Source organism: Chelonia mydas, chromosome 1 (genome assembly GCF_015237465.2).
Source record: "Chelonia mydas isolate rCheMyd1 chromosome 1, rCheMyd1.pri.v2, whole genome shotgun sequence".
NCBI classification, from domain to species: Eukaryota; Metazoa; Chordata; order Testudines; family Cheloniidae; genus Chelonia; species Chelonia mydas.
Genome location: NC_057849.1, coordinates 27,504,213 through 27,530,223, shown reverse-complemented (window position 1 = coordinate 27,530,223; position 26,011 = coordinate 27,504,213). Strand labels below are relative to the sequence as shown.

General features: G+C 42.1%; 1 protein-coding gene across 2 annotated transcripts in view; it reads right to left on the bottom strand.

The window, feature by feature from the left end:
* Positions 1 to 10,060: 10,060 nt before the first annotated feature.
* DEUP1 (deuterosome assembly protein 1) overlaps positions 10,061 to 26,011 on the bottom strand; it is a 76,670-nt gene continuing 60,719 nt past the window's right edge. For both annotated transcript variants that reach the window (XM_037889568.2, XM_043528804.1), the window contains exons 13-14: positions 17,670 to 17,895; positions 10,061 to 11,005 (exon numbers count right to left, since the gene is read on the bottom strand). In XM_037889568.2, coding sequence (XP_037745496.1) covers positions 10,832 to 11,005; positions 17,670 to 17,895 — 400 coding nt within the window. In that variant the 3' untranslated portion in view covers positions 10,061 to 10,831. The remainder of the gene's footprint in view (positions 11,006 to 17,669; positions 17,896 to 26,011) is intronic.

Below are 26,011 nucleotides of genomic sequence, written 5' to 3'. Positions count from 1 at the left end.
GGAAAATGGCCCCAGTAGTCTGTAGACCAGAGCGACGGGAAACATCTGCGTCATGAATGAAGTTTTTGTACTTTATGCCCAATATATGATGATGGCATTTTGTGTGGAAAGCCTCCAGTTTTGCCCAGACTGACCAGCATAGTGTCCATGGTTCGCAACCGTACAGCAGTACGAAGAGGAAACTGCTTGAATAGATCCTGAACTTGGTTGTCATGCTGAGATGATGGTGATTCCATATGCATTGTAAACGACCCATAGCAGATGCTGTAATGCCAATCCGGTGAAGAACCTCCATAAGCGAGTTAATAGACTGTTGTAGACTGCTTCAACAGTTTCATTATTCAAAGAGATTGGAGTCACAGGTGGACTTGATCCTACGTTTTGCAGCTTTGTCTTTGACCATGAAACATGGAGGCTGATCTTGGCTGACTCCTCCTCCAATTGTTGGAGTGCCTCATGAAACTTGTCAGGCTCTGTACTAGAAGAATCGTGTAAGCAGGATAGTCAAGGTCTGAGAGAGAGCGAGAGAGAGAGGTCACCGATCTTAAAGCATATGGACCTGACGGAATGCTGCATTATGAAATCAGTTGTCTGACAAAAGTGTTCAGGGGCCAAGACACAGCCCTACCGGACACCAGATACTGATTTAAAAGGTGCCATGGCAAAAATAAAAAGATACTGCTAGGGCTGGAAAACCAAGATGCTCCTCCAAGAGCAAACGTGGCTCTGAGTGAGTCTTGGTACCAGCTGGGCATGACAGGGGTGGCAAGGAGAGACATTACTCTGGACAGGTACCATCAGACACACCTCTGTCTCTGGAAGCACCCTCAGTGAGTCCATTGGTACCATATAAATGGAAGCATCTACCTCCAGGGCCCACATTGGAATGTTCTATGTCTTCAGTACCATCTACATCCACAGCGAGACCAAGAAAAGAAAACCCCAGATTAGTCATAAATTCACTATTGCCATATGGTGACAGTGATGTTTTGGGATTCACCCAGACCAGTAAGGGCTCCTGTCACTGCCTGCCCTGTAATGCTGGGCGCTTCTGTGCTGTGCAGCTTTGCCTTGGAGCACTGACACCAGCAGCTTGCACACAGCACAATGACCTCTCCCTGGCTCGCACCAGCCTGGTTACTCCTTTCAAGGGGACACCAACAGCCCTTCCAGTCCTGAGTCTCCCCAAACCAGTCTCCCCTGTCGTGTCCAGTCCCTCTCGCTTGACACGCATGAAAATTATCAAGTTTGCTGCCTCCAATGAGAGAGAGCACACAAACATGTTAGCGAGGCTGAGGATTTTGCCCTGCAGTTTGACGCACAGCACTGAGAGGGTATTGTAATAAAACAAGAATAAGTTTTACTAACAGAGAGATTTTAAGTGATAACAAGTAAGAATGGAAGCGACGGGTATTGCGATAAGTAAAACAAAGAAAAACATGCTTTCGAGTGACTAAAACTTAATTTCACCAAGTTACAAGCTCTGTCTAAGCAGATTTCTCACCTTGTCAGTTTCCAGCTACTCTGACCTCCTGGGCCAAGAGGATCCACCTTTCATGAACTCAAAAGAATACTGCTCTCCTGTGTCTCCTAGGTGATGGGTACCCAAAAGTCTTTGCAGGAAGCCCTCCTCAGAGCTCAGCTTTGTGTGTCTGTCAGGGAGCTGATGCTAACTTAATTTTGCAATCTTCCATGATTTTACAAAGTAAATGATCTTCCTGTGATCTCTTATGCAAATGGCTACACCTGGCTTGGTTTGCAATTGAACCAAAAAGGTACTGGCCATTCACCTTTGTCTCTTCGTCACTGTTTTGCCTCCTTGGTCTGTTTACAGACTCCAAAACCCACTATCAGAGAGTATCCATAATTTCACATACACCTTCATTACATACATTTCACAGTTATATTACCGACCAGCATGCTATTCGTTTTCAGATGTTCTCATCTTTTAAATAAATATCATGACAACAGTGTGTGAGGTGTATTCAGCTAGTCAGGCCAGCTAAGTTTTCCTGTTACATATCAGGAAGACCCTTGCCATCTGGCATTGGGGTGCTCTTAAAGTCACAGTGGCTTACATTGGAGTGTAGATGCAGAAAGAGCGGTTTGAATGGCTGCTGTCACTAATGGCCACAAGAGTACAGGCACCTGCTGCATCACCCACACCCAGGGCTGAATCCCCTGAGTGTTACTCTGTGATGCAGTCCAGAAATAGCTTGATGAGCTCCATGGTTGGGTGGCCCCATGAGCGGCTAGGCAGGGCATCTTTGCCCCATGCAGCCCTCCATATTGACCCCCTCCTTTGTGGATACCTCCACCCCTACCCCCTCCTAGTACCAAGTGTGTGGCAAATGGGGAAAGAAGGGAAAGGAGAACAGGTGACCAGGAGACATGCAGTAGTACGGGGTTTCTGCCTTGTACATGGTTTCACTGTTTGCACTTGTTCATGCACTTTTATTTTTTTTAAAGGTTCTGTTGTTACTGCTGTTTTGATGTGGGCCTGGCAATGGGCTAATGTACTTCTCCCACACATTTATAACTAAAGTTTATTGCTATCACTGTACCACAGCATACAATGTGTATTTAAAATAATAAAGGTAAACACATGATCAAGGACAATTAGGAATCCATATACAAACACTATTCCTCAATACAGTTATCTACGTCAATTCATACTTCCATCACTTCTTCACATTAATCCATTTTGTGAATCATTCCCCCCCTTCCCATTCAAAAGCAGTCAGGTTATTCGTAAGTACATTGCGTGCCAATCAACCCCCCCAAGCACTGAAACCCCCCATAATGAGTCCCATACCCGTCACCCACAAGCATATCCATGAAGGTACAATATCCCCTTTTTCATTGGGCCTTGCAAGTCCATAATGTGGGAGCATAAAGCATCCCTGACTGCTGTTGCCCAGGTGCATCCAGCTCCAGCAGTTGTAGGTTGAGGGTACCAATTCAGTGGCCCATCGCTCTCATAGGTTAGTCGGGGGAAATGGCTCACCTCTGGCTTCACAAATATGGTGCAGAGCTTCATTCCCTCTAAGCTGTGTGGCCGTGCACCGGGCTATCAAGGGCTGTGCAGGAGCTCAGGGCTGAGGTGGGAAGAGGCCTCTCTCCCAGTCCCGGACCTGCCACAAGAGATGCTCTCCCCCAGGTCCGGAGCTGCTGTGGCCGGGGAGAGCTGCTCGCGCCAGGGCTGCCGCAGCCGGGGAGAGGCAGGGAGAGGCACTCTCCCCCGGCCCTAGAACTGTTGCGGGCAGAGAGGGCGAGGGCTGGGGGGAGTCCTCTCTCCCTGCCACCCTGGTGCAGCCTGCACCCCAAACTCCTCATCCCTGGTCCCACCCCAGAGCCCGTCGCCCCCCTGGACCTCAACTCCTGCCCTATCCCAGAGCCCCCTACCACACCCCTCATCCCCATTCCAGAGCCCTCACCCCCAGCCAGAGCCCTCACCCACCTGCACCCCAACCTGCTGCCCCAGCCCTGAGGCTCATCCCACACCCTGAACCCCTCATCCCCGGCCCCACCCCAGAGCCCACATCCCTAGCCTGAGCCCCCTTCCACACTCCAAACCCCTCGGCCCCACCTCACCACACATCACCTCCATATTGGTGCACATAAGAAAATTAATTCCGTACATGCATGGGAAAATGTAGAGGGAACTTTGGAAAGCACAGGAAGCCACAGTAATGCAGACAGCACTAATGACACTGGCATCCAAATGGGTCTGTAAACATCTCCAATGGGATTTCAATCTGCCAAAAGCACATTCAACAACCATTCTGCTCCTGCTGTGAATGTAATTAAGCTGTCTTTTGCCAGGGTCTCTGAAATTAGGTTATGGATTCATAAGCCAAGGCAAAAGGAGGTACGCAGGGGACCCCCAGAATAATGGTGGGCACAGTAATTCCATTTATGACAATGTCATTTGGTGAGAATAGTGTCCCAGCAGGTCCATGAATACAGACTCTTGAGTGGCGAAAAACCCTGGCATCATGAACTTTTCCAGCGCAGCCCACCTTGACATTTATAAATTGACCTCTGTTGTCCACAAAGGCCTGTAAGAAAAATGGAGTAGTCCCCTCTGCCGTTTAGGTACTTGTGTGCTCCTTGAGAAGGGAAAATTATGGGCACGCGAATCCCATCAATGGCCCCAGCACAGTTAGGAAACCCCATTCTCTCAAAGCCAGCAATTACCTCAAAAATATATTGTATGCCTGCCACCTTGGGGTAAACCACATGCCTGACTGGTGCAGAAACCTCTGCCACCACTTAACCCACACTGGTTGGCAATGGACTTTAGCAGTCTGGAGTAGCCAGCTTCCAGACAGTTATAGCAACCTGCTTTTGGACCGGCAAGAGTGACACAGTTGTGTGACTTTACACTGGAGGGTTGGGACAGGCTGCTCACAAAGCTTCAGAAATGTAGTTTTCTTCATGCAAAATTCTGGACCCATTGCTGGTCATCCAGGTCTGCATGACAATGTACTCCCTGTGCTTGTGGCCTGCTCCAGAAGCACTGGGCTACATAAGGGGCAGCGGTAGCTGTACTGTGTGTCATGAGCAGCATCAGCCAGTTTGAGTTGGCCATGTCTGTGTTATCCTCTTCCTGCTCCATCATAAGCTGTGCCAGGTGCCTTTAGTGGCTCAGAACACGCCACTAACGTCCACCAGTGTCTCATGGAAGCGCTGCTTGTTGCCTGACATGGGAGTGAAAGTGCAAGCAAAAGAAGTCCTTCAAAAGGCGCCTCCTCCATATTGCTGTCTCTAGTAGCTGGGAGCACACAGACCAAAATGAGCACTGGGCAGGATGTGTTGGCAGGCTGTTCAAACTGTCTGTAATGTGTAAGGTGGACAGTCAAGTTTTCCCACAGTGCACCACAGTCAAAGGACTAGAGTGGCTGTGTTTCAGGAGGGTGCTAAGGAGGCTGAGATATGGTTGGTTTTACTCAAGCCTGCATGCTGAAGTATGGACGCCAGAGCCCAAGGTTCAAGCTCTTTTTTTGTTAACCCTACATTAGGGATTTTCTCTCAGTGTAGATGCTCAAGCCCTGGGTTCCTGAATCCAGGTCAGCTGACTCAAGTCCCACTAATCCTAGGTTTACATTGCAGACTAGACATACCCTCAGAGTCTCCAGTACCTCTGTTCAGAGCAATGTACTAACTTTTGGCTGGATAAGCCAAAGTCAGTGTCAAAGTCCAACATTCAGAGGTTTAAAAAAACCAAGAAAGATGTGATACCGTGATGATTTTTCATAACATTTGTCCATCTTTGGTTTGATTTGACTTGGTAGGGTTTTTACAGCCACTCCCTGCATGGCTCGCTGATCACTGAGACATAGCGTCTGACTTGTTCTTGCACTCATTATAAGTTTTGCCTGTTAGCCAGGTTCAGATCTACTATGACTGATATCCTTCCTGGAGTGACTTGTAGGAGCAAGCTGTTTTTACTTCCTGCCCTTAGAGTGGAATGGAATGTGGGGGCCTGACACTGTTAGCTTTAGCTCAGCGCACCAGACAGGTTAATCCTGTCACTTTACAGAGCTGGCCTTTGGCCACATGCTCTTTAGGACTCTCTAAAAAAAAGGCCCATCTCACTTAAATGAGAGATGAATTTCATTTTGTTGCAAAGCTAACCTTCACATTGTGAGCCCATCACTAGGATTTTTTCCTAGTTCTCAACATGGCTGTGAAAGACTGACCTTTGGTAATCCAAACTTTGTGGATTACCAGGGTTTTTGGAAGCCCCTGGACTGACTTGTAGGTGACTGTGTGTGTGTTGAATAGCCCCACCAATAGCCCTAGGGATGAGGTTGGATAGAAGAAAAAAAAAAAGAAAACACAAATGAGAAAATTGGGTTGGAGCTAGACAGAATGGGTGGGAAATGGAAGGTAAGAAAAAGAGGAGGCTAAAGAAAGAGAAGGAGAGAAAGAAAATATCTACCCAACTTTCAGGTGAGTGATTTTAATATATTTATGCTCCTTTATTGTTATTTCACTGACAGATCTCACTTCCAATGTAAGTCTTGGAAAAATGGATAGGGTGGGTTAGCAGTCCCTAGGCCACCATCTATTTCAAAATTATCCCTTGATAAAACAGGTTGGCAACTATACACAGCTGATCTTCATTTCTCCTGCTGCAAAGGAAGCTGGCAGCTTTTTATTTCAAATGAGCCTTTCAATTGGAGAGCTAAAAATATTTTTGGGAGGCCTTTGAAAAATGTTAAAACCAGTATTGCTGCTTAAATATCTGCTCCATTGCCCAATTGCTCATGCTCAAGTTTTCGTAAACTTTAGCATCAGGTCACTGCACCCTGTCCTAGCAACTTCTGACTGAATTTATGAATAATCATCCATAATTATTTCTTAATTTTAATTTATTAAAACTTTTAAATTTATATTGTTACCTGCAAGTTTATATAGCCTCTGATGCATGTCCCCTTTTGAGTATTTTTTGTTGACTATACAAATTTAGCTCCTCCAGTTGGTCATCACGTATATTATATTTCAATCGTCATTATATTTGCTGACCACCAGACATTTTCCGAGTTTTCCCACTAACTTTCCTAAAATGTGGCAGTTAGAGCACAAAGTATTTTAGGTGCCCCATTTCTAGACTGCACCTCCCAATAAATCTGATCATGGTTGAGTTTTCACCTTTTTTTTACATACTTAATAAAAATATAAAATTTATTTTGATTTTTAAAATATGCCCCTGCATAGTTTGTTGGTCCTTGCATTTACAAATGTTATCAAATTAAGTTGTGAACTCCTCACCTATTCACAATGAACAAAGTACATTCCCTTACCACTCCCTGGTCCTCACCTCCGGGGAATGGAGTGCAAATAGGCTTTACAGTTTTCCTTGACGGTCAATATAACTGGAGTTCTGTCAAATCTAGATGGCGCAGATTCAGAGTCTAGGATCTGTTGATGAAATTGCTCTACCAGCAACTCCCTCCTGTTTAAAGTAGGGGATTGTCAATTCAGCAACCTTAGTTGATTTCATCTGGGAAGTTATTACACCAGGAAAAAGGTCACATTTCAGGTGAGTGGGTCAAAACCCGCACTTGGATTTATATCTAGAAATTGTATGACAACCATTGCCTATCAGGTATAATGTGATCTGCGCAGCAAACATTGGTTAGCAAGTAGGTTTCTATGTGCACTAACTAATGGTACACAGCGCACCAGAATGCCATCAGTCTATGGTATATGGACCTGCAAGAAACCCATACTGAAGTTGAATGAGTAATTGCAGCAAACAAAGTTACTAATTTGGCCAGATGTATTTTTTTAATAAATTAATTTGTTGGACAGCTTTCTTCTAAATAGTCACATAGGCCCAGATCTCCAAAAATATTTAGGTGTCTGTCTACCTCTTTAGGGACCTCAGTCCACCATTTAGATGCCACTAACCTTGGTGGCATCTAAGTTTCTGCTGGTTGGCGTTCACAAAGCCACCTACCCCGTGATGCTGCTCACAGCTAATGAACAGCTCAAAGCCCTAACTCAACCCGAAGCCCCAGAGGCCCCAAAGCAGGATTCTCAAACTAGGAGAGGCTGATCCTTTTGGCATGCTCAGAGCAAGCACATACCTGTCAGAGCCTGCAGCAGATGGTCCAGATGTAGGCCACCAATAGGTAGGGGGCACAGGGAAACATAGGGCAAGCATGAGAGAGGTATTGACCATGAAGAGGAGGCAGTGAGAGAGATGGTATCAACTGTTAGGGCATGGACTACGTAAACAGCTGACCTGGCTTATGCACCTAACTCCAGGAGAAGGTTTGCAGCTGAGGATCCCCAGCAAAAGGAAATACCTATCTCTGGCCCATCAGCCAGGTACAAAAGCTCAGCAGTTTAGATGCCTAAGCCCCTCTTGCTGACTACTGAGGATCCCTTTCTTAGGGGCTGGGTCACAGGTGCTAACTTTTATTTTTATTTTTCCTGGTGGGTGCTCCACCCTGAGGCACCACACCCACTCTGCCCTCCCCCACCTCGAGGTCCTGCCCTTGCTCCGCCTCTTCCTGCACCTGTTCTGCCCCCTCCCCGAGGCCCTGCCCCTTCTTCCGTAGACCCTGGCCTCAGGTCTCCTCTTCCCACCCCACCCCGCTGCTGGCTGCTCTCTGCAACTCCCATGAGCATCTCCCTGCCAGCCGCCCAACAGCTGATTGGCAGCCCCACCCACTGAACAACTACGGCTGGTGTGTGCTGAGCATCCCTTCTTTTTTTTCCCCATGGTTGAGCCCGGAGCACCCACGGAGTTGGCGCCTATGGGCTGGGTTCAAAAGGTATTTAGGTGTTGCAATGCTACAAGATCAGGTGACATCTGAGTGGTGGTTTGAGAATGTCAGCAGTACCTAAATGTTGCCATTTAAAGAGGCAGTTAAGTACTTAATGCACTTAAGTACCATTGTGAATCTGGCCTCAGGGGTCTAACTCTCCCCATGCTTAGGGCTGAGGATTTCACTGGACTGTGCAGGGATTAGGTGTTGTGACACACGTTGGAACAACACCTAAGTACCTTTGAGGATCTGGGCAATACTGACTTGGTTATATGTTTGAATATTTTGCTTGGAAAAGAAACAAGGCTAATATGTCAATATCTTCTATTATCTTCCTCTCTATCATTCTTAAAGACAAATTTTTGCTTTCTTAGTCTCCAGGGACAACTTCTGATTTATAATTTACTGAACATTATTTCCAGAGATTCCTAAATTTCTACCATAGTTCTTTTAAAACTTCCAGATGCATCATCTCTTAAACTGAAGTTACATTTATTTAGTTTGTTCAAATACTCTTTCATCATCTTTTTGTTCACTCTTTGCTCTCCAGCTTTCTTTAGTTTTATTTGCCTGAGTTTATGGTTCTTTTATATTTTCATTATCATTACTCACTTTATTGAAAACTGAGCAAATTAGTATTTAAAATCTGGCTATTTTGTCTAAGTGTGAAATAGTGCATTTTGCTATGTTGGAGAGAGCGCTTCCAAAAACAATTCACATTTTAGAGTGGGCTTGAATATTAATGATAATTCTGTTACTCACAAACCAGCCTATTTGATTCACCAGTATTATTTTTATCCAGCTTTTTCCATGAAGTTGCAAACAGCAAGTGCACTACATGCTGTACTGTAGCTTTTCTGTAACTATTCCATTAAAGTCAATTGTTAATCTGTCTCCTGTACTTTCTGACTGTTCCACTTACATAGCAATAGAATTTAGTATGAACGGCAAATAAAAGGAACGGCCATGTGAAACACAGAGTTACTCAAGATGCAGAGCATTGGGTTGGAAGAAGGATTGAGAATTGGAAAAGTAGTAACTGCTTAGAGCCTTCACAAAGGGGATGTTCAGCAATCTATATAGTCTGAGGACAAAGGTTTTACATGTTCTACACTGAGATAAAAACAATAGGCCAACATTATACTTAAACACCAATATTTGCTTTGCAGAAAGATTTACTTTTAATACATTTTTTTTCAGATATTTAAATATTAATGAAAAACTTGTAAACCATTATAGTAGGGCCCTACCAAATTCACGGTCCATTTTGGTCAGTTTCACGGTCATAGGATTTTAAAAATTCTAAATGTCATGATTTCAGCGATTTAAATCTGCAATTTCAGGGTTGTAATTGGTGGGGGGGGGTTGTCACGAGGTTATTGTAGGGTGGTTGCGGTACTGCTAGTCTTACGTCTGCACTGCTGCTGGTGGCGGGGCTGCCTGCGGAGCGGGGCAGCTGGAGAGCGGCGGCTGCTGGCCGGGAGCCCAGCTCTGAAGGCAGAGCCATTGCCTGCAGCAGCACAGAAGTAAGGACGGTATGGTGTGGTGTTGCCACCCTTACGTCTGCGCTGCTGCTGGCGGGTCGCTGCCTTCAGAGCTGGGCACCTGGCCAACAGCAGCTGCTCTCCAGCCCCTCAGCTCTGAAGGCAGCGCAGAAGGGTGGCAATACTGCGACTCCCCTACAATAACCTTGCAACACCCCCCCCGACTCACTCCCCTGCAACCCTCTTTTGGATCAGGATCTCCAATTTGAGAAACGCTGGTCTTCCGTGTAAAATCTGTACAGTGTAGGGTAAAAGCACACATATGACCAGATTTCACAGTCTGTGATGTGTTTTTCATGGCTGTGAATTTGGTCAGGCCCTAATTATAGGTAAGATGCTCTGTTCCAGCTGAACTCTGCTTATCACAGTAATGCAAAGCAAAGTGTGGTGGGAAAGGTGAATTCAAGGTATGTTTGCCCTTTCCCTACTCTTGACCATGCTGTGGGCTTGCCTGGTCCTAAGCATGGGTTAGAGCAGGCTCAGCTGCAATGGACATAAACAGCTATTCTTGTTGCCAAGAATAACCAGAGCACAGCTATGCCCATGATGCTATGAGCTGTGAACAGAACAGTGTAAAACTGTTATTCCAGTTCTATGCAAGCTAGAGAATCCCCTTAGACTAGGTATAGTCTCAAGTGGCCAGCTCCATTGATTAGATAGCTCCCTTACCCAATCAAGTTTCATGTATCTTTACTTAATTTACAGTGGTCCAAATGCGTTTCTGGAGCACACAAGTAGACAAAAACAAATTACATATTTAATTTCTAGATATGTCTTAGATTGCAAATATACACTGTAACTAAAGCAATAACAGAACAATGTGTCATGTTAATATAGGAATGCAAATCCTCCCACCCCAAAATTTATATTACAAGACATTAGCTGTCTTCTGTGTAAATTCAAGAAAATGGTAGCAGATTTTAGTTTTGAGAATCAGAAGAGTAACTACTTGGTTATACCTTTATTTGTTTTTAAACTGCATATAAAAAGCTAAAAGGCTCATATATGTCTATTTTGCTTTAGCCTGGCATATTTTTTGACAGTATTTTCAGAATGCCTTTGTAGTTCTTCAATGTGTGAATTTAAAATCTCTTCAAATTCTTTTGCTCGTTTCTCTTCTTCTTGAAAGAACTTTTCTGTTGAAGTTGTAGGTAAGGACATCTCTGGGTGAACCTGAACAATACATAGAGCAGGCACAGGTAGTACAGAATTGAAAGTACAGCAATATTTTTACATTATTGAAGCATAAAACAAATTTTTCATAAGTTTTACAAGCTAGAAAATATGCAAAGTTACCATCTTCTACTAAAACATAGACTTAGGCCTTAGGTGTGTCACTACATATTTAAATGTACTACTGGTCACAATTTGGCTCCCCTGCTATCCTCAAGATCCTTGGGCCAGTCACAGGGCACTTCAGTCCCTGGTGTAATTTAGAGTAGCCTCTTGGCAAACACTGTATGAAATGATGGGATATATTGAAAAGAAAAAAGACTTTTTTTTTTTTTTTTTTTTTTGCATCTTAAGAAGTTAGATAGATGGCCCTCTAAAAGAATGTTAATTCAGTAATACCGGCAACCAAGACACTCAGAAAAACTTTAGTATTCCTTTTCTTTTTAGTATTAGCCTTAACCCGGTGTGGGTTACACCTCATTTCTCCTACCAGTTAATTTTTATTCTAGGACCTCCATGTCACAGTCTTCACAGTGGAATGTTCCCCATCTCCGTGGCAACTGGAACAGACCAAATCTTTGGTCTGAGCTGGACTTAGGACTGCCCATCAGGAAGAAACGGTTACTAATTTTTTCTGTAACGTTCTTTGAGATGTCGTACATGTTCATTCTACTTAGGTGTGTGTCCTCCAGTGCACAGCTGCTGCAGAGCTTTTCGCCTTAGCTCTATCCATCAGGATGGCACAAGTGTCCTCTGCTGTCTGTGCGTTCATTGCTCATGCAGTGCACATAAGGGTGGAGCCCCCCTCCTCCCCCGACCCTCCTCAGTTCCTTCCTACCAGAAGACTCAAATAGAGAGGGGAAGGAGGGTGGGTCATGGAATGGACACATGCAACATATATCTTGAAGAACAACAGTTACGGAAACCATTTCTTCTTCTAGTGATTGCACATATCCATTCCATGACCCACCCTCCTTCCCCTCTCAATTGGAGTCTTCCGGTAGAAAGGAACTGAAGAGGGGTCAGGGCTGGCTCTGTTATGCCTGCGTTCAGTGCATGATACAGCAGAGGATGCCCCCCAATGGGTACCGTTAAAGGGAAAAACTCTGACAACTGTGCACTCGAGTGCACACACACCTATTGCTCAAAGACATGCCATCGCTCAAAGAAGAACAGTTACTAACCTTCCTGTAACTGTTCTTCAAAATGTGTTGCATATGTCCATTCCACTATACAGGATTCACAAGCAGTTCCAAATGGAGGTGGGTTAGGAGTCTATTGAACCACTCGTCCGTTGTGAGAGGTAAATATATGACAAGACAAGCAGGTTGTCACTTTGAAAATGTCTAATATGGAAATGCTAGCTAGAAAGGCCGCAGAGACTGCTTGGGACCTAGTCAAAAGTCCATAGTATGAGACAGGTTATACTTAGTGTCTCATCTTTGAACCACAACCCTCACATAAGAGTCCACATGGCATCTGTTATCTGTAGTTTAGACCTGACCTCAGGTAGCTATTAAATAATATTAAGACTGAATTCAACATGAGATGCTAGTACTGGATCTGGACCAAGATCTTTATATACTTATTTGCTGGAATTGCTATCTGGAAGCAAAGAAAGAATTGTGCTGGGTATAAATGAGACCAAAAAGCCCAGGAGCTGTCAGAGATTTTGTCTTAGGAGAGGTCTGCTAATGTCAGACTTTATTTTCTTCTGTCTCTCTTCTAAAATAAAGGTTATCTTAGAAGATAAGTTAAATGCTGGAATTTTGTGAGCGCTGTAATTGGCCCTTCCACTTGTTTACTCAAACTTTTGTTTCTGAAGGTATTTTGTGATGACTGCTGAGGCCTGAGTATCATGATGAGAAGTTTCAGAGTAGCAGCCGTGTTAGTCTGTATTTGCAAAAAGAAAAGGAGTACTTGTGGCACCTTAGAGACTAACAAATTTATTTGAGCATAAGCTTTTGTCCAGAGACAGACATGTATCCTTTTCACTTGAAGGGAGGGATGAAATATGGCATTTGTGAATACCACATAGCAGTTACAAGTCCAAAAAGGGAGTACTCTGTATTGAAAATGCTTCTTGTGTTGCTGAAGCTACAGTATCTCTGGGTGACTCTCCCTGATCAGTAGGGACTACAAGAAATTTATTTTTCTATTCTGAGGTCTGGGGAAGAAAATTCTGCAATGATGGATTTCAGTATTTCCACTTAAAATATTGATCTCCTTATGGACTTGTTGAGGCACCTGAGATTTCTATGCCATTGTTTCTCTTTTACCATAAAGAATCTTGTGCCCTTTACAAAATAACTGTTTCTTCATGAAGCTGGTTCTGTTGTTCCAGTGAGTAGAAGATGGCTGACTGCACTTTTAATCTTCTGATATCACAAAGGGTCTTATTGATAGTGTTGGTTTATTTTAACATACATGGGGAAAGGATAAACTTGACTCTGGGGCATCTCAAGCACTCATTTTCTTAGCTGATTCACTCCCAGATGACAATTAAAGGGGGAAATCTGCCCAGACTTCAGAAACCCCTTATTCCCTTGTTTAAAGCATCAGTGACTGCTTTGTCCCTAAAGAGCTTACCAACAAAACATTTAGAAGGATATCAGTTTCGAATGCTATTCCAATTCCTTCAAGCTATGGTTGACCTTAGAACATATTTGAATGTATAGCAAATCAGTCAGGTGAAGCATCATTCTTGAAAAAGTTGCTAGGGAAGCTTAGTTTAAAATAGATTTTGTGTCATGTTTTTCTTTATGCACACTCACAGTGGCCTCCCCGTTGAGCATAGACCTCCCAAAATAAGAGACTGCAGGCAATACTATCAGCCCTGAGGCAGTTGTATCCAAGTTTTGTTTGAATTATTTTATTTTCCTGTTGTGTATTTGGCAGAAATATGCCCTTAGTTAGTTTAACTATGTCCTTTACTAAGGATGCAGCAGGCTTAATTTGAGGCAGAGTAATGAAGAATTGGTAGTCGTTAGGTACGAGTAGGTCTCAATAGAGAAATTCCCACTCCTTTATAAACCAGCAGAGGAAGAATCACACACCTCTTCATCAACATTCCCATTTTTATTTATTTATTGGTGTCTCATTGTCTAAGAAAATAAGTACTTATGAAGCTAAACCCCCATTTGTGCTTAATTCTGGAAAAAACTTAGTTGAGAGTCTGATGTATCTTGCTCAGAGCCTCAGTTTTAGAGATTTCTCCTCCTTAGAGGATCTCGGCAGAGAATTTAAGACTTTAGGCTTATGATTGAGATGCTAAAGCCATTGTAGCAAAACTAAATGAATTCTTTGCATTGGTCTTCATGGTTGAGGATGTGAGGGAGATTCCCAAACCTGAGCCATTCTTTTTAGGTGACAAATCTGAGGAACTGTCCCAGATTGAGGTGTCAGAGGAGGTTTTGGAACAAACTGATAACCTAAACAGTAATAAATCATGAGAACCAGATGGTATTCACCCAAGAGTTCTGAAGGAACTCAAATGTGAAACTGCAGAACTACTAATTGTAGTCTGTAACCTATCATTTAAATCAGCTCTGTACCAAATGACTGGAGGATAGCTAATGTGACGCCAATTTTTAAAAAGGGCTCCAGAGGTGAACCCAGCAATTACAGGCCGGTAAGCCTGACTTCAGTACTGAGCTAACTGGTTGAAATGATAGTAAAGAACAAAATTGTCAGACACCGATGAACATAATTTGTTGGGGAAGAGTCAACATGGTTTTTGTAAAGGGAAATCATGCCTCACCAATCTACTAGAATTCTTTGAGGGGAGTCAGCAGCACATGGATGAGAGGGAGCTAGTGGATATAATGTACTTAGATTTCAGAAAGCCTTTGACAAGGTCCCTTACCAAAGGCTCTTAAGCAAAGTAAGCTGTCATGGGATAAGAGGGAAGGTCCTCTCATGGACTGGTAACTGGTTAAAAGATAGGAAACAAAGGGTAGGAATAAAGGGTCAGTTTCAGAATGGAGAAAGGTAAATAGTGGTGTCCCCCAGGGATCTGTACTGGGCCCAGTCCTATTTAACATATTCGTAAGCGATCTGGAAAAAGGGGTAAAACAGTGAGGTGGCAAAATTTGCAGATGATACAAAACTACTCAAGATAGTTAAGTCCCAGGCAGACCATGAAGGTGGTCTACAAAAGGATCTCAGAACTGGGTGACTGGGAAACAAAATGGCAGATGAAATTCAATGTTGATAAATGCAAAGTAATGCACATTGGAAAACATAATCCCAGCTATGAATATATAATAATGATGGGGTCTAAATTCGCTTTTACCACTCAAGAAAGATCTTGGAGTCATCGTGGGTAGTTCTCTGAAAACATCCACTCAATGTGCAGCAGCAGTCAAAAAAAGCTAACAGAATGTTTGGAATCATTAAGAAAGGGATAAATAAGACAGAAAATATATTGTCTCTATATTAATCCATGATATGCCCATATCTTGAATACTGCATGCAGATGTGGTCACCCCATCTCAAAAGAGATTTAGAATTGGAGAAGGTTCAGAAAAGGGCAACAAAAATGATTAAGGGTACGGAACGGCTGCCATATGAGGAGAGACTGGGACTTTTCAGCTTGGAAAAGAGAAGACTAAGGGGTGATATAATAGAGGCCAATAAAATCATGACTGGTGTGGAGAAAATAAAGGCAGAAGTTCATTTACTCCTTATCATAACACAAGAACTCCGGGTCACCAAATGAAATTAATAGGCAGCAGGTTTAAAACAAACCAAAGGAAGTATTTTGTCACACAACAGACAGTCAACCTGTGGAACTCCTTGCCAGAGGATGTTGTGAAGGCCAAGTCTATAACAGAATTCAAAAAGAACTAGATAAGTTCATGGAGGATAGGTCCATCAAGGGCTATTAGCCAAGATGGACAGGGATGGTATGCCCAGCCTCTGTTTGCCAGAAGCTGAGAATGGGTGACAAGGGATGGATCACTTGAGGATTACCTGTTCTGTTCTTTCCCTCTGGGGCACTTGGCATTGGCCACCACAGGATACTGGGCTAGAAAGACCTTTGGTCTGACGCAGTATGACTGTTCCTATATTCTTATGCTGTCCCTTTTAATGCTAAGATCCTTCACCAGTCCCTGGGTCAAAAATCCCTGGGAAAAGGTGGGAGGGGCCCCCTGAAGGGGAGAGTGCTATTCCTGGGAGATTGTAAGGAAAGTCTACAGGCATGTATCCTGCATATCTTCTTAAGGAAAATAGTGGCCATTTTATGACCTCCCCACAGTAGAGGATCTGAATCACTTCACCCCATGCTCCCTGCTGCTAGATCTGTGCTGATTAGGGACTGACTTCACAAAATGAGGAATGAGCTGGCGCCATTGAAGGCAAATTACTCGTTGGTATCAGAAAGGTCACAGGAGCTGGTATAGAATCATAAGATCAGACAGAATCACAAGGGTCATTGAATCTAACTTTTCATGGCAACTGAGGCCTTACAGGTAAAAGTACTTGTAGGAAGAGGGCATGTTTTGTGGTCTTCAAGCACCTTGGCATGGACCTTGCTTACAGACTGGCTGGGAGCAGAAATTTTTCCTTCTGGTTGCTACGGGGAGAACTTGCCCTCTGCAAGAGTCAGGATGCTCCAGTGAACCTTTCCTCCCTTCTCTACAAGTTGTTGAAATAGGGACCCTATGACTAGGGGAGGATGGGGCATAGGGGCTGGGATGGGCTTTGAAAAAAACAAACTTACTCTATGACCCATGCCACAGATACTGGCCTGGTTTCAATGAAGGCAGCTTCCAAATGGTCTTCTCAATTGTCAGAACATGGACCTAGCCCATGCACTGGCTGGGAGCTAGTTTCCCTTTGGCCTGTTGTCCTTGTCTGCCATTTACTGTGCAGGGAGACAGGGAGGAGAGGTGCTGTCCTTCAAACCCACTTCAGAGAGCCAAAATATGATTTCTCTTTCCTGTTTAACAATGTTGAGGACAAAAATCTAAAGCCAATGAAGAAATTGATAGACACACATGCACACACACACAATTTCTGCAAAAGTTCTGCTACAAAGGGAGGCCTGGAGCCTGCAGCATGTGCAGTTTGGAGGCAGAGAATTCTAGGGAATTCTTCTTGATTGGCAGTCCTAAACCCAGGCTTGCAGCAAAGATGTGGTCTGCCCCCAGTTGCCATAGAGATGGTTAACACCCCACTGTGAAGAGTAACATGGAGAGGACTGACAATGCTACAATTTTACTCTTTCCCTTTAAGAAAAAGAGAGTTTACAACATTCAGGATTTTCTCCTTCATGTTTGGATACAATAGTTTACACCTAGAACAACAGGTACACAGATTCCTTTCATTTTATCCATTAATCTACTTCTGTAGAAATTTTATTTTCTAACAGCACATTAGGGTCCTTATTAGAGTTGTCATGAATTTACTGTGATAGAATTGTTAAAGCAGGGTGCCCCAGCTGAAGGCCATACTAGCAACTTGCTAAAAGCCTGAAGATCACACCATATTTTCATAATAGCGGATGATAACCATCATCACCATTAACACTGAGGTATGCCTAAGCATGAAATATACCATAACAGCAAGTGTAAAGTATATTATAGGAATCCATGAATCACATTTGGCCTATAGACTGAACTTTGGCTACCTCTGTGTTTAAAGGAAACTAACTACTCACCATTGGGTTGACTTCTTCCACACTGTACACATGGCTCAGTACAACATCACACCTATGCTTTTCAGGAAATGGGCTGTTGTAGTGTGAAGGATAGAACATTGGTGGTGATGGAGATTTACCATCTAGTTTCTGGTCATGATCTCTGCTAAGTCTCTGAGATGGTAGACTGCTGCCACTTTTAGTACCAATGATATCACCTTGACCATGTAGAGTAAGATTTTGGTTTCTGTAGAGTTCAAAGATAGTTGGTTGCATAGGTTTCATTTGCCATTCAATTTCATTTTGTAAAGTTTAAAATAATAAAATAGTGTTTTCAAATAGGAAGACCACTTAAACTATGAAATATAGTTGTTAGGTCATGGTTTCTGTTCATATAATTTTGTCCTCTTTGCTTTTCAAACAGCTTCATGTATGAGTTCCATGACAGATAAGTTTAAATCAGCTTAAAACAGTAGTCTGTACAATTGTCATTCTCTGAAAGTGAAATTTCTCTGAAATTTATTCCCCACCTTGGTCTGACACAGTCCAATGTAGCTGACCTGCAGGTCTGCTAACATCTATATTTTCTCATGCTTTAACTGATTCATATTGTAGCTCATTGTGAGTGTAAGAGATAGGAAGGGGACACCTTATTTATGGTGTTTTGGTTAGTGGATTTTGATCCATTCAAATGTCTTATGGATATAAATACATGCAGGTGCCTAGGATTTAGACCTAATGCTTTTAAAAAAAATTAAAGCTTTAGCATGTGGAGCCCCTGATCTTGCACCATTAAACTCAATAGGAAACTTTGCCATTGACTTCAATGAGTGCAGAGTCAAAACAAGAATGAGAAGAGAACAAACATTAAATACATATTTAAACTGAACAAGGGTATTTCTTTCTCTAACAATAATAACTGAAGAACTTCAAGCTGATTCAAGAATCTAAGTACAGTGTTATGGTGCTCCATAATCTTTGGACCCTACTGATGGTGTAATCCATAGTAGATTTGAAATTGTATGTTTTTTAATCTACCTGAAACTCAGTCAAGTAATTAACTGTTGAATAAGAAAAGAAATCTACTCGCTATGCATTGCAAACAAATTCTCCTGGTAGCTGTCTGAGCAACTGCTAAAAACATATTGAGAAATAGCATGTGGTTTTGATTTCTTCATACTTATACACATGCTTTCTTAATTAGAATAATTTCCAGTTGTATCTTTATTTGTAATATGTACCAAAGTGTGAAAACTAGAGAAATCTGATAAGCTCAGACTTTAATACAATGGAAACTTTTACCACTACAAAAAGTATTCTAAGAGAAAAACCTGCTATGTAAGAAAAAATGAGGTTATTACAAAGAAGTGTTCTGCTTTTGTAAGTACAGATACTCCATGTTACCTACTTCAAACATTACAGTAATCCTAAATTTGTATACCAACTTAAATCGCCAAGGATCCCAAAGCATTTTACTAATGTAATATGCTAGTATACAAAAAAGTCTCCAAGCATGGAGTGAAGGTCCCTGTTCCCATAGCTAGATGCAGAAAGGAAGGAATTGAGACAGTTAGGAACCACATAGCCCTTGTATAATATCATTTTGAATATTTGATACTGTGAGGCACTGTGTATGCAGTAATACTAGGAACTTTTAAAACACTCTTTTACTAGAAGTTCGCTGGAGTTGTGGGGGCAGGGAGCATCCCACAAATGGGATTATGTAAAGGCCACATCAAAGAAGTAATGAAGAATATCTTCTCTAATTACAAATGAAGTGGGGATTAAAATAAGCAGAATGTAATACTCAGGTGTAGTACAATTGGAATGCTGTAATTATTATCCACTCCAAGACGAGATACTCTGAAAGTAAGACAGAGTCATCCTATGTTTACTCTACCTTTCATAGAATTTTCCACTTTACTCCTTACCACTCACTGAATACATACAGTTTGCTCTTTGGAGCACAGAATAAATCCTCCCCACCCCACCATTTTAGAGCCCATTTAGTCTACCATTTGAGTAAAGGCACAGTGAAGAAGACACCCTGCTGAAGAGAGCTGGCTTGAATAATAAAAACATGGAATTGCTCATTTTGTGTTTTGACCTTTTTGAAAGTAATTTCCTCTAAAAGCCCACAGCAAAGGTCTCTGTGATCTGTTTTTTCAAACCTGATTCTCTATGTATTGTGAGAAGATGGCCAATTTTAGTCTGGGGAGTCCTGAGCTTTTCTTGGTAGGGGAGCTAAGATACCACCCTTTGCCCCTGCTCTTGGGTGCCAAGGGCCCCACTACTAGCCTGGGAAGGTGATAGAGGAGAGAAGCAGCGGAGGGGTCTGGGTTTGCTCCTCACTCTGAGTCCCAGCCCCTCTCAACCCCTGTGGGTTTCTTACCCTCATCTCCCTTAGGTGGGTTACCCTCTGTCAGATGCTGGGGGACAGGATCTCCCTTACTTCAATTCTCAGAACTTCCAAATCTCTCAACACACCTCCAAGCTCCAATCCTGCCTCCTCCTCCCTTGTCTGCCTGATGCAGGGGGTTTTTATTAGGTTCCTAACAGGGCCTTAATTGACTGCAGGTGCTCCAATTAACCTGCAGCCACCTTCCCTAGTCTACAGGGAAACACACTTTAATTAGCCTTGAGTTTATATATTTCCCTTCTAGCACTCTCCCACTGCTCTCTAGTCCTCCTGTATCACTGTATTTAATAATAGTTATTACTGATTTATACTGAAATTTACTTCACAAAGGCCATCATTTCCAAACCTGGGTGTCTGCAGTTATAATATTTTTTAAGGTAGTAAAAACAAAAAATATTTACATATCTAAATATAGGTGGCCTAATTTTTCAAAGGTGCTTAGGAACCCCAGTCTCCACTGAAGTCAATGGACCTATGTTGCTCACTCTCTTTGAAAAACAGGCCACCTATATTTAGGTGCCTTTATTATAGATTTTGTAGCCTAACTTTAGACTTTCATGTTTGATCATTTTGACTTTAAATTTCTGCCAATTCAATGTATCATAATGTGTAAAAACAGAGTTCTAATTTTAATACAAGATTAAAGGTATGAAAAGATCTGAAAATTTGTGAAAACAGGACTATTTGTTTTTACAGACAAGTCAAATTCTAAAAAGGTGCAGGTTAACCATTTATCAAGTTTTTGCATTTTGCTTATTATTTGTATTATCATTTGGCCTCGGATGGAATCACTGATATATACACATACAGCATAGGAATAATTTCATTGTTGTGGTGGACACAAAGTACCCCCCATCCAACTGAAACTGCACGGGAAATGTACACAGGCAAAATGTAATGACCCAAACTGTAATTTGTAGCACCACATGTTTCTATTTTTACTATCTAAAAAAATATATTTTTGCCCTTTCTCCGATGTCATAATTACCATGGAAACAGGAGCAAATTAAAACAGAAATAACATAGTTTATGTTCACAATAAAATAAAACATGTCCTAGCCTCAAAATAAACCAGCAACAATTGTCTGGTTCCTCTGCATTCATCTGATGATTGAAACTTTAACTGTAGTTGTTTGGGAAAATGTTGATGTAGTTCCTTGTTTGGGAACACAGAATTAGAAGCACACAATGGACCTGATTTTCAAAAAGTCTGGTATGTTAATGTGCATACAAAATACATGTGGAATTTGCACATTTGATTTAAATGGACAATTATCATATTTGTCAACACAAGTACCCAGTTTGTGCATGCATTTATGGCAACTGAATATGTAAATTAGACTTTAAACTGGAAACACATGGGCCCTTTACTTCTTGAATACCAGACCCAAGATTTACCAGTTAGAGCCATCACGTATCCTAGTAGCTTCATGACCTACTCTGAGAATTTTTTGGCCAGCCACAGAAGCCCTAAATCTCTTAGCTCATGAAAATATGTTCTCTACTTCCATGTGCAACAACTACAAAGTTCTGGCTCCTTCAAACCTGACACTGCACTGCACCAACATACAGGCATGAACAGGCGGTAATTCAGCCTCCCCTGGCCCCCTTGTTGGCATGCTAACTACAGTGACTTCAGTTACAAACTTATCTAGGAAAGGTGCTCATGTCACCCACTGGCCAGTTCCTTTGCATCTGAAATTCTAGAGAAAGTGGGGCACAAAGAAGTAGCCAAAAAACTGTTCTATAATGTCAAAATTGGTCACCCTTCCAAGTGCTTAACATTGTTAATTAGAATTAGTTATATTTTATTCTGAAGTATTTGTTTGGATTTCTATTCTGAGATGTTATGGTTATAAAAAAAACACAGTTCTATATGCCCACTGGGTTCTTCCATTGCCTCTAACACTACAAAAGTGCCTAAAGGCCATATTTTCAAAGGAGTTTTTGGCTCCTAAAGATGCAGACGCCTAGTGGTATTTTCAGAAGAGCTTAGTGCCTAACTCCCATTGGTTTCAATATGAATTAGGTGCCTAGGCACTTAAAATATCATAATGCCACTTTAATCCATGGCTAGACCTTAGATCTTAGTCCAGCCCATGCTTTGCTGCACATTGGGCTACCCACATTTGCCATCCTTGCCTGTTAACTGCCCTTCTCTCCAAACCTTCCCATTTCATGTTGAGGTTCTTGATGTCGTTCAGAACTGTTCATTTCCATGTTATTCATGGTCTTCCTCGTCTTCCTATCTCTGTATGTTATTCCCAATATTCTTCTCTGAGATTTGTGATGAAATGCATCCAGCTTTTTGCATATCTTTCTTGGTAAGTTGCCATGTCTCACTGCTATATGTTGTGATGGCAATAACAATTGCTTTGTACACATTCAGTTTTGTCTTGAGGGAGATGTTTTTGAGTTGCCAGATGTTTTTGAGTCTTCCAAATGCAGCATTTGCCTTCCTGATTCTTCTTCTTATTTCCTCGGAACTAGTACCATCTTGGCTGATGGTACTTCCAAGGTATGTAAAATTGTCCACCTTCTCCAGTTTCTCTTCTTCAGTTTTGATTTCTGTCCCTATAGTGCCCATTAACATGACCTTAAATACTGTGTACAGTTTTGGTCACCCCATATCAAAAAGAATGTAGTGGAACTGGAAAGTGTTCAGAGAAGGGCCACAATGATGGCCAAGGGTATGGCGTGGCTTCCATAAGAGGAGAGACTAAAAAGATTAAGAACATAAAGAATGGCCATACTGGGTCAGACCAAAGGTCTATCCAGCCCAGGATCCTGTCTGCCAACAGTGGCCAATGCCAGGTGCCCCAGAGGGAGTGAACCTAACAGGTAATGATCAAGTGATCTCTCTCCTGCCATCCATCTCCACTCTCTGACAAACAGAGGCTAGGGACACCATTCCTTGCCCATCCTGGCTAATAGCCATTAATGGACTTAACCTCCATGAATTTATCCAGTTCTCTTTCAAACCCTGTTTTAGTCCTAGTCTTCACAACCTCCTCAGGCAAGGAGTTCCACAGGTTGACTGTGCGCTGACTGAAGAACTTCCTTTTATTTGTTTTAAACCTGCTACTCATTAATTTCATTTGGTGGACCCTAGTTCTTATATTATGGGAACAAGTAAATAACGTTTCCTTATTCACTTTCTCCACACCACTCATAATTTTATAGACCTCTATCATATCCCCTCTTAGTCTCCTCTTTTCCAAGCTGAAAAGTCCTAGCCTCTTTAATCTCTCCTCATATGGGACCCGTTCCAAAACCCCAATCATTTTAGTTTCCTTTTCTGAACCTTTTCTAATGCCAGTATATATTTTTTGAGATGAGGGGAACCACATCTGTACGCAATATTCAAGATGTGGGCCTACCGTGGATTTATATAAGGGCAATAAGATATTCTCCGTCTTATTCTCTATCCCTTTTTAAATGATTCCTAACATCCTGTTTGCTTTTTTGACTGCCGCTGCACACTGCGTGGACGTCTTCAGAAAACTATCCACGATGACTCCAAGATCTTTCTCTTGTTTAGTTGTAGCTAAATTAGTCCCCATCATATTGTATGTAGCGTTGGGGTTATTTTTTCCAATGTGCATTACTTTATATTTATCCACATTAAATTTCATTTGCCATTTTGTTGCCCAATCACTTAGTTTTGTGAGATCTTTTTGAAGCTCTTCACAGTCTGCTTTGGTCTTGACTATCTTGAGCAGTTTAGTATCATCTGTAAACTTTGCCACCTCACTGTTTACCCCTTTCTCCAGATCATTTATGAATAAGTTGAATAGGATTGGTCTTAGGACTGCCCCTTGGGGAACACCACTAGTTACCCCTCTCCATTCTGAAAATTTACCATTTATTCCTACCCTTTGTTCTCTGTCTTTTAACCAGTTCTCAGTCCATGAAAGGATCTTCCCTCTTATCCCATGACAACTTAATTTACATAAGAGCCTTTGGTGAGGGATCTTGTCAAAGGCTTTCTGGAAATTTAAGTACACTATGTCCATTGGATCCCCCTTGTCCACATGTTTGTTGACCCCCTCAAAGAACTCTAATAGATTAGTAAGACATGATCTCCCTTTACAGAGACCATGTTGACTTTTGCCCAACAATTTATGTTCTTCTATGTGTCTGACAATTTTATTCTTTACTATTGTTTCAACTAATTTGCCTGCTACTGACATTAGACTTACCGGTCTGAATTGCCAGGATCACCTCTAGAGCGTTACATTAGCTATCTTCCAGTCACTGGGTACAGTAGCTGATTTAAAGGACAGGTTACAAACCATAGTTAATAGTTCTGTAATTTCACATTTGAGTTCTTTCAGAACTCTTGGGTGAATGCCATCTGGTCCTGGTGACTTGTTACTGTTAAGTTTCTCAATTAATTCCAAAACCTCCTCTAGTGACACTTCAATCTGTGACAATTCCTCAGATTTGTCACCTACAAAAGATGGCTCAGGTTTGGGAATCTCCCTAACATTCTCAGCCGTAAAGACTGAAGCAAAGAATTCATTTAGTTTCTCCGCGATGACTTTATCGTCTTTAAACGCTCCTTTTGTATCTCGATCGTCCAGGGGACCCACTGGTTGTTTAGCAGGCGTCCTGCTTCTGATGTACTTAAAAAACATTTTGTTATTATCTTTTGAGTTTATGGCTAGCTGTTCTTCAAACTCCTTTTTGGCTTTTCTTATTACATTTTTACATTTAATTTGGCAGTGTTTATGCTCCTTTCTATTTACCTCACTAGGATCTGACTTCCACTTTTTAAAAGATGCCTTTTTATCTCTCACTGCTTCTTTTACATGGTTGTTAAGCGCCGGTGGCTCTTTTTTAGTTCTTTTACTGTTTTTTTTAATTTGGGGTATACATTTAAGTCGAGCCTCTATTATGGTGTCTTTGAAAAGTGTCCATGCAGCTTGCAGGGATCTCACTCTAGTCACTGATTTCAGAGTAGCAGCTATGTTAGTCTGTATTCGCAAAAAGAAAAGGGAGGACTTGTTGCACCTTAGAGACTACCATTTATCTGAGCATAATGCATCCGATGAAGTGAGCTGTAGCTCACGAAAGCTTATGCTTAATAAATTTAAGCTTATGCTCAAATAAATTTGTTAGTCTCTAAGGTGCCACAAGTCCTCCTTTTCTTTTTACTCTAGTCACTGTACTTTTTAATTTCTGTTTAACTAACCTCCTCATTTTTGCATACTTCCCCTTTCTGAAATTAAATGCCACAGTGTTGGGCTGTTGAGGTGTTCTTCCCATCACAGGAATGTTAAATGTTATTATATTATGGTCACTATTTCCAAGCGGGCCTGTTATAGTTACCTCTTGGACCAGATCCTGCGCTCCACTCAGCACTAGATCGAGAATTGCCTCTCCCCTTGTGGGTTCCTGTACCAGCTGCTCCAAGAAGCAGTCATTTAAAGTATCAAGAAATTTTGTCTCTGCATTTCGTCCTGAGGTGACATGTACCCAGTCAATATGGGGATAATTGAAATCCCCCACTATTTCTGAGTTCTCTATCACTGTCCTGGTCAGGTGGTCGATAATAGATCCCTACTGTTATATTCTTATTAGAGCATGGAATTACTATCCATAGAGATTCTATTTGGGGCTGTTCAGCATAGAAAAGAGTTGATTAGGGAAGGGGGGATATGCTAGAGGTCAATAAAATCATGATTGGTGTGGAAAAAGTGAATAGAGAAGAGCTATTTACCCTTTACCACCATAAGTGCTAGAAATAGGGGTACTGGGGGTGCTGCCGCATTTCCTGGCTTGAAAAGATTTCCATCATATATAGAGTTTAGTTTAGTTCAATGGCTCTCAGCACCCCCACTATACAAATTATTCCAGCACCCCTGTTTCCCACAATACAAAAACTGGGGTTCCCTGATGAAATTAAAAGGGAGCAGGTTTAATACAAACAAGAGGAAAT